Source organism: Aplysia californica, unplaced genomic scaffold (assembly GCF_000002075.1).
Source record: "Aplysia californica isolate F4 #8 unplaced genomic scaffold, AplCal3.0 scaffold00288, whole genome shotgun sequence".
Lineage (NCBI taxonomy): Eukaryota > Metazoa > Mollusca > Gastropoda > Aplysiida > Aplysiidae > Aplysia > Aplysia californica.
In genome coordinates, this window is record NW_004797558.1 from 357,632 (window position 1) to 367,034 (window position 9,403).

General features: G+C 38.5%; 2 protein-coding genes across 2 annotated transcripts in view; one reads left to right on the forward strand and one right to left on the reverse strand.

Moving 5' to 3' along the window:
- Positions 1 to 985, forward strand: part of LOC118477909 (uncharacterized protein DDB_G0271670-like) — a gene marked incomplete at its 5' end in the record, with an annotated part of 7,332 nt that extends 6,347 nt beyond the window's left edge. The window contains 2 exon segments of the mRNA XM_035970574.1: positions 404 to 815; positions 818 to 985. Coding sequence (XP_035826467.1) covers positions 404 to 815; positions 818 to 985 — 580 coding nt within the window.
- Positions 986 to 7,384: 6,399 nt separating this feature from the next.
- The window catches only part of LOC118477910 (mucin-5AC-like), a gene marked incomplete at its 5' end in the record, with an annotated part of 9,114 nt that continues 7,095 nt past the window's right edge, over positions 7,385 to 9,403 (reverse strand). Inside the window, one exon of the mRNA XM_035970575.1 lies at positions 7,385 to 7,545. Coding sequence (XP_035826468.1) covers positions 7,385 to 7,545 — 161 coding nt within the window. The remainder of the gene's footprint in view (positions 7,546 to 9,403) is intronic.

Here is a 9,403-nt window from a genome sequence, read left to right on the forward strand (position 1 = left end):
AAGTACGGCTAGACTGCCAGGCTAGCCGTACTTATCTTAGGCCCTATTAACATTAGAAAACAGGAGGTTTAAAATGCATGCACTGTCATTAAGGCATCTGGTTTCGTCTCAAATACAAATACTTTAGGTACTGCACACTAAAAATTTATATTTACAATTCAGTAGGCCTATTTTTTTAAAATGGTCAGTCTAGCCATCATATTTAGAATAAGTACGGCTAGACTGCCAGTCTAGCCGTACTTAAGCCAACTAGTCTAGCCGTCATTAAGTACGGCTAGCCTCTTCCATTTTTTTAAAGTCATTGTTATCATTATAAATAATATTATCGTTATGCCCGTTCTTGTCCTGGTTTTTGTTTTTGTTCTTGTTCTTGTTCTTGTTCTTTTTCTTGTTCTTGTTCTTGTTCTTCTTCCTCTTCCTCTTCCTCTTCCTCTTCCTCTTCTTCTTCCTCTTCTTCTTCCTCTTCTTCTTCCTTTTCTTCTTCTTCCTTTTCTTCTTCTTCCTTTTCTTCTTCTTCTTCTTCCTTTTCTTCTTCTTCTTCTTCTTCTTCCTTTTCTTCTTCTTCCTTTTCTTCTTCTTCTTCTTCTTCTTCCTTTTCTTCTTCTTCTTCTTCTTCTTCTTCTTCTTCTTCTTCTTCCTTTTCTTCTTCTTCTTCTTCTTCTTCTTCTTCCTTTTCTTCTTCTTCTTCTTCTTCTTCTTCTTCTTCTTCTTCTTCTTCTTCTTCTTCTTCTTCTTCTTCTTCTTCTTCTTCTTCTTCTTCTTCTTCTTCTTCTTCTTCTTCTTCTTCTTCTTCTTCTTCTTCTTCTTCTTCTTCTTGTGTGATTACTGTAGCTGTACTACTTCTACATCATCATCATCATCATCATCATCATCATCATCATCATCATCATCATCATCATCATCATCATCATCATCATCATCATCATCATCATCGTTGTTACCATTATCACTATTCATCAGTATCATTATCATCATTAATCCGTAACATTAATTATTACTCTCAACTCTCAACTCGTGTCGTACCGGGTATGTTGGGCTTGGGTGTAGTAGGAAGCGTGGGTCTCGATGTGGGAGTTGTTCTCCGCGGCGTTGAGGGCGGGGTGCGTCTTGGTGTGGTCGTCCTTCTCGTCGTAGGTGGCGTTGGTGTCGTCCTTGGGGATGGCCGTGTGGGAGGGGTAGCTGGGGAAACAGGGCCTTGTTCAAAGACTTTTCTAGCATCTATATTGGTTGGGTTTTTTTTTGGTTTTTAAAAAAAAAAATACTTTTTTTGTTTTTAAATAAAAAACAAAACAAAAACAAAACAAAAACTTCTTTTTTCTGGAGAGGGGGGGGGGGGTGTGCTGATAATGAAGTATGCATAGATTGAACAATTTAAAACAATAAAGATACGGGTTTGTTGAATGACTATTCCAACATCTATATTGGTTTGGGGGAAGGGGGTGTTTGTTTTTTAATTTTGGTTTTAAATTACAAAAAAATACCCCAACAAAAATACATTTTCCGGTGGGGAAAGGGGGGGGGGGTAATGAAGTATGCAGAGATTGAACACTTTTGAACAATAATAACAGAACATAGTTGAAAGACTATTCCAGCTTTTGAAGTGTTGTTTTTATAAATGAAGCATGCACAGACTGAAGTAATTTAAATAATACTGATGTGTTGAGTTGTATTTTGGCGTATATAGATGACGTTTTGCAAATCTTTGCACAGGTGTATTTTGTATGGGTGTTATAACGTCCCAAACTGGGCCTAAAAAGTATGATACAAAAGCAAGGGGCAGGTAAAACATCAACGCACTGAAACAAAATAATATAACATGAAACAAAATGAAAGTTTCTTGACCTTGGGGTTATAAGGTTACATCGCACATAATGTAAATAGTTTGGAGATTATTAAAACATGATTACAACAAGACATTGCACCACCTTGTCAACAAAGAGAAATAAAATTAACAATGAAATAATAATGGCACTGATCTCCCGCATCCGTCTATCCCGCCCCACCTCTCGTTTTCTCTCCCGCCTCTCTCTCTCTCTCTCTCTCTCTCTCTCTCCCCCTCTCTCTCTCTCTCTCTCTCTCTCTCTTTCTGCCTCTCTCTACCCTCCTCCCTCTGTCTCTCTCTACCCTCCTCTCTCTTCCTTCTTCTCTCTTTGTTTTTCTCCCACTCCCTCTCTTTCTTTTCTTTTATTACTCGCACACACCCACACAAACACACACACACACACACACACACACACACACACACACACACAAACACACACACACACACACACACACACACACACACACACACAAACACACACACACACACACACACACACACACAGAGATACACGCTCATATTCTCTCTTTCTCTTTCTTATTTCTTCTTTTTATCTTTATTTTCTCCTTCTGTGGTTCCGTCATCCTCTTTTTCTCTTTAGCTTTCACTCAATCTACTTTATTGCCAAGAAGAGATATTGTAATAGGTACTCCATTGTTCTTACTGTAAAAATGGACATAAAAAAACCCCTAGGCTAAATACATTTTTAAAGATTAAATTCGCTCAAAAAATTTCTACTAGACACTGAAGATCAACACAAACCGTTAAAAACAATAATATTACTACTCAAATGCAGTAACATCGAAGTAAACACTTTGTATACGTGTGCATTTGGAGAGCAAATATTTTTAGGTAATTGGTGTTTTTTGTAACAATTCTAAGGATTCCAAGAACAAAAATGGAAGTATCAATTAAGGAAGACTTACACTTGAATTTCTTTTTTTCTGGAAAAAGAACACAATTATAAACAACCTATCAGAGTCTGTTGGATTGAGGATCTACCCCAGAAAGTCAAAAGTCCTAAGGATAGATCCGCTACGAAAGGAGCAGGTACACAATAGAGAGAAATGCACTAGAAGACGTTGAATCCTTCTGCAATCTTGGGAGTATAATTGGCACAGAGGAAGCAGCAAGCGCTGAAATAAAGTCCCGCATTGGAAAGCCACAGACTGCATTTATTTCTTTGAGCAGGATTTCGGGAAACAGGAATATCTCACTACGAACAAAGCTGAGGATTCTCAACTCAAATGTGAAGTCAGCCTTCTTGTATGGATGTGAGACATGGAATAAATCTAAGACGTGCAAAAAAAGGGCATCCAGGTTTTCTTCAACAAGTGTCTAAGGAAGTTACTGAGGATCAGATGGACGGACAGGATCACCAACGTGGAAGTGTTAAGAAGAACGAGAAAGAGCCCAGTCAGAGATGAGGTGGGAAGACTGTGTTGGCCATGGATTGGACACACTTTCATGAAGTCAAGCAGCTGCATAACAAGGAAAGTGTTGGATTGGAACCCACAAGGTAAAAGATCACGTGGAACCTGGAGGAGTCACGGAAGTGGATACACAGAAAAGTGGGAAGACACGGAATAACATCAAGTGACTAGCCCATGATTGGGAAAGGTGGAAAATGTTTGTTTGTGGCCTCCATCCTGATCCAGGGTGACAAAGGCATTGTTGATGATGATGACGATTTGGAGAGCAAAATGTTTTAGGTGATTGGTGATTTTTGTAACAAGTTTAAGGATTCCAAAAACAAAAATGGAAGTATCGAATTAGTTTCTTTTTTTTGTTGTTGGAAAGTACAAAATACAGATACATAGTTATGCAATGTAGTTAATTCAGCTGTTCCAAGTGTATAACATTCTTACATAAAAAAGAATTCTGCACTTCGTTGCCAAGCAATACAATTTGTAAAAAGAAGTCATGCTCAAACATGTAACTCATTAGCATTGGCAAAGAGGAAACAAGAAAAAAAAGTGTTATCACTCTCTGCACCTCGCAACAGAGGAGAACTTAAAAAACAACAACTTCTCATGCTAACTTTGAATGAAAACAATCCTATTTATAACGCTCGAAAAACGGAAAAGATGGCGTCAACAAGACAGGTGACAGACACATACACCTTGTTAAGATGTTGTTTATCCTCGACTTTATTCATGCCTGCCTTGTACCCTCTCACAGAGTAAATGCAGGTAGTTTGTTTTCTAGAGGTTTAAAAACTACAATTGACGTGTATCGCGATTCAGCAAGGGGGAAAAAGGCAGTAAGTAAAGTTTTTGCTCTTCGTCAATATTTTTTTATCTATTCTTTTGCGGAGTAGATTCAGTATTGCCGCAGTGTACGTAGCAGCGGGAGATTTACCATTCGCCGACATTACATTATGAATTGTTAATACTGAAGTTCCAAGACGGATTTTCGTCAACGGATAACAGATCGGTTACTCGTCAGAACCAAACTAACGAAATGTGGCCACACCAACGGTACGACTAAATAGGCTCCAGAAAAAAAAAGACGCCCACCAGGACAGAAAGCTGTCTAACCCAAGACGCAGGTGCGAGGTGTGTGTGTGTGTGGGGGGGGGGGGGGGGGGGGGAGAAGAGCTGCCCTGGTCAAGCATGTTGGTGTCTTTCAATATAATGTGAGATTGCTTCCACAACATACTTGCTATATTAGGCAATCGGGGTAGGTCTGGCAGCCTCTTTTAGATACATTCATCAAAGAATATCATAGTTCAATACTGATTACACTATTATCGGGCAAAAGGGTACTTTCATCACCTTGCTCAGCTTCATGTCGGCGAAAGGTGAATCAGCAGTTCTTCGCCGTTAACTCTGATTACACAGTGCTGGCGAATTGTTACATTACCGTAGAAGCGGATTAGAGATTGGGAAACGAAGTCCAAAAGTTAGACTGACGGACGGAGAAAAAAATGATGTACATCATCTGTCAGTTTTTTCTCCCTAAATTTATCGCCCTTAGAAAACAAATGACTTTCTATCGAAACGAAATACTGCACGTAAAGGCGAATTCTTCCGTCCATCCGCAGTTTCCAGGATACCTTTCGGTTAAGAAAAACGAACGCTTCCCCAAATAACAGATTTCAAAGATGTTTACCTGCTGTTAGAAGATAACGATATTCAGAAATTTTGCACGTTCTGTGAATGGTGAGGGTATAAATAGTGTTTATCATCTCTGAAAAGAGGATGGCTTGGGATTAAATAAGGGTCCAAGCTGTCAAAACACCCTTTAGAGAATGTGTGCTGTTACCATAGGTTCATCGGGTTTCTGTACTGCTTTATGCAAATGTATTTAGTACTACAGGAACTACATTGCACACCTTCTTTAACTAAACAAGAAGTTGATATAAAATAGTCTTTAAAACCTACTTTGGAGATAGACCTTGCCGATTTTTTTGTAATTGAAAAAGACATATCTTTAAAATCAGGACATCCACAAAAAACTGAAACAAAACAAAATAAAATATAATAAAAACGGTGGATAAAGCAATATAATATTTTTCCTTCAAAGCATCACTGCCATACTTGTTGTTGTTGGTCTTCTCGTTGTTGTTGTTGTTGTCGTTGTTGGCGCTTTTGTAGTTGTCGTTGTTGTAGTTGGTGGCGGTGTCGTTGTCGATGTTATGACAACAGGTTTCCGGGTAGTTGTAGTTGTAGTTGTTGTTGTAGGTGTAGTTGTTGTTGTCGTGGTCGTTGCTGTAATAAGGAACAGGTAAACATGACGCAGCAGTCAAACACAAAGACAAGGAATACAGTGACCGCTGATGAAACACATTTTGGTGCTCGTACCCATGACAACGGGTGGTAAGGCGAGGTGGACAAAGTCAACAAACATATCACAAGTAAAACAACTAAATAAAAACAAAACAAATATAATAACCCAAAACAGCAACAACAGCAAAGAAAGACGCGATTTAAAGCTAAATTACTCGAGAGAAGGGTTAGTCTGAAACATTATTGTCAATGTACAAACAGTACAACTAGCAAACTTTTTGGAACTCTGTTTCAGTACGATTGATACAAGAACTATAATTTGATGCTTTGGTATTCTATTTAAAACGTGTCAATGAATTTGATTGAGCTTAAAGCAGGTGATATCAAAATAGTCTTAAAAGGGTATGTTTTTTCTTAAATGAATTCGGGGAAACTATTAATGATTAACTTGGCAATTCCTTCAGAAACAAAAACAACAACAAACAAAAAAATGAATGTCCCTCTCAAGTGCTCATTACAAATTACCCAGGCTGTATTCAGTTTTTAAAAAACAACTTCATGATACCCGTTAATTATTCTTTTACATCCCACAACTGCTCTACCTAACAAGTTGACTTTTGTGGAAGTACTGTTTTACCTATAAGTATAATCCTTTCCCTCTTGAATGTGCTCATGTGCTTAGAATAATTTTTGGGGGGTTGGATTTAAATGGATTTGAAGTAGTAAGCGAATTGGTGTCAAAAGCCGAGTAGTATCTAATCTATAGGGAGACACTGACTTATCTGCTGCACTTGACTTAGACTTTTACTTAACATTATACCTAACCTTTTATTATCTCTCTCTCTTTCTCTCTCTCTCTCTCTCTCTCTCTCTCTGTGTCGGGGTTCGCGCTCTCGCTCTCTCTGTCTCTCTGCCTCACTCTCTCTCTCTCTCTCTCTCTCTCTCTCTCTCTCTCTCTCTCTCTCTCTCTCTCTCTCTCTCTCTCTCTCTCTCTCTCTCTCTATCTTTCTCTCTCTCTTTCCCTCTCTCTCTCCCCCCCCCCTCTCTCTCTCTGGTTAAATGCAAATGGTGTTGGGGTTTGAGAAAGGTGGTGGGGTGGGGGTGGAGTGGTATTACACAGCACAACAAGACAACGAAACCTCGCCGCGAAAACAACACAGGTACCAACATACACACAGGAACATACGGAGCACCAAAATTGACCAACATACATGTAGTTGTTGGTGGTCGCGTTCTCGCCGTGGCCCTCTTCGTTGTTGTAGGAAGTGGTGTTGTGGTTGTTGTAGTTGTGGTAGGGGGAGGGGTTGGCGGAGATGTGACTGGAAACGGGCGGCCAGTGGGCGTTTCTGGAAGGAGGCATTTCATATCCGCAAAATGCTCAAATTTATGACATCTTCCATGCAAACAAATGTTAAGAAGGTAAGGTAAATAAAAATATTACAGTGTGTTATTTGGTCGCAATAAAGCAGATTTTCAATATTCAATAATCCGATAAAAAATAATGTTATGGGTTTTTTTTTTTCGTTTTATTTTTGCAAATAAAAAATATATAATAATAGGAGAAATAAAAATGATTAAGGAGATGGGTGTGTACATTACATGAAAGTTGGCATTCAGAAGTATTCAGTGATTAAGATTAGCTGTCGTAAAAAAATATTTGGCCTAAGATAGGGGTTCAGGATGTATATTTAATTGACATGTATTTTAATCCCCTAACAACACAGTATGATCATTTAGAAGTCCGATTTCGAAGCCATATAGGAAAGAACTGAGCCAAATGGGAAGAGAGCTTGAAAAACTCCAGTTCAATAATGATAATACATTTTGGTATTCACACTAGGTCATCCCCTCTCAAGTCCAGCATGGTATCACTGAATGAAAAACGTGAAGCAATGTTCACACCTGGTGAAACGTTTTTCTTTTTACCATTACATCCGTTGACTTGGATTATGCAAACAGGATACTGTTTGCGAACACCAAGGGCATTGCTGTCTGATCATGTCGTACAAGATTTGTTCACGTTATCAGCTTACTGTTTTTTTAAAGGAGCACCTAGAGAAGATTTTTTAAAAGCCAACAAAACCCCACTTATCTCGGAACATCCAATTTGCATTAGTGGTTATAACTAGTGAGAACTGAAGTAAAAATAGAAGTTGTGGAATTTTGAAAATTCAAAAATGTTCGATTATATATTCTAACATGTCGTCATGTTCTGCTGTTTTCCGAAAAAAAAGAAAACGTTAGGGAAAGTCCATGTTGGTGTGGTTTTTCCAAATATGAGTAAGAGCTAAGCCAATTTGAAAAAAACCCAACCCCAAATAAATAAGACCAGGAAAATACATTTGACAATATTTCCAATGTCATAGGCGACATCGACAGGAAAAGGAAAGTAAATAATAAAAGGTTGAAGTGATCAACGTCTACTTCCTCTTATCATTATTGTGCGTCTTTCGAGCTGGAAAATCCAAATCAGCAAAATTTTACAGCATTATTATATGTAAGATAGTTATCTAATCAGAAACGCTCCTGAAAATGAAAATGCAGTAACATAAAATGAAAAAAAAAAAAAAAAATTTTCAAATAATGTCGAGTATCACCTTACGCAAATTTGCCAACTTCTGTAAGTAAGCTAGGCAAACGATTCGTTGACCTATCTGTTCTCTCACGCAGTGTTGATAAACATTATTCATGTAAACAGAGATCGCAAATACGGAAGTTGTTACATGTTTATATTGTTTACAGTGCATGCTTACAAAATATTGTAATGTGCATGCAAAAGATATACAGGGTACACGAAACGAGAAAAAACAGAGCAAACATTAAAAAAACAACAAACAAATTAATGAGGATAAATAGGGTCTACGGTTTCTAATGTGGAAAGGTTACATACAGAAATATATCATTTAATATCACAAAACACAAATACCGGTGGCTTAAAAAAAAGTTAAATAACTTTAAGACATATTATCATATAATAAGGTTGAAGATAAACATTTTCATTCCCAATGTAATAACAAAATATGTAGTGTATGCATGTGCGATGGGGAAAAAGTTCAGCCTGTAATATTTACCTCTAACTTCCTTTAAAAAAATAAAGCCTTTCGTCAAGTAACATTCCAAGATCAATTGATTTTATTTTTCATAAGTTCACGCTACAGAAAACAAAATAATGTTCTCGATAAGGGCCAATACCTTTTATCCTGTTATGAATTCAGGAATCGGTTATTATAAAAAATACATTTTTGGGAGGGGGGCGCGGGTTGGGGTTTGGGGAGGAGTCCAGAAAGGATATTTATGAAACAAACAAGTGCAGCAGACGGGCTGCATAATATGATATCTATACTTGCTTCTAGAGTAAAACATCTTTTTTTAAAGTCTGTTTTTTAACAGTTATGAAACTCTTTAATATTTCGACGTATACTTAGGCTTACTATAAGTGAAAGATATTGGTAAGAAATTTGCGCCTACTGTGGTTATTCCAATTGTGATGGGGCCAGTTAGTACAAGGATTTTGTTGACCCTGTTGTCCTGTACAAGGGGGTGGCTTTTGTTGAGCGCATGACGTCATTCCCACCAGGCAGACTGGCACATGAGCTCCGCCCCCGCAGACAGCGCCCCCGCACGACGGAAATGACCAGGGGCCAATTAAAAATGGCGGGAGTCTTGTTTGGGGGGAGGGCGCTGAGGCGGTGCAGGTGGAGGATGAGGTGGTGGTGGAGGTTGTGGAGGTGGTCGATGTGGTGACGTTTCGTTTGGGGTTCCCGTCCGGGTGCACATAGGTGATGACTGTCGTTTTCACAACGCACTGGCGTTCTACTATGACCTTAGTGACGGCTGGAGGGTGATGGTA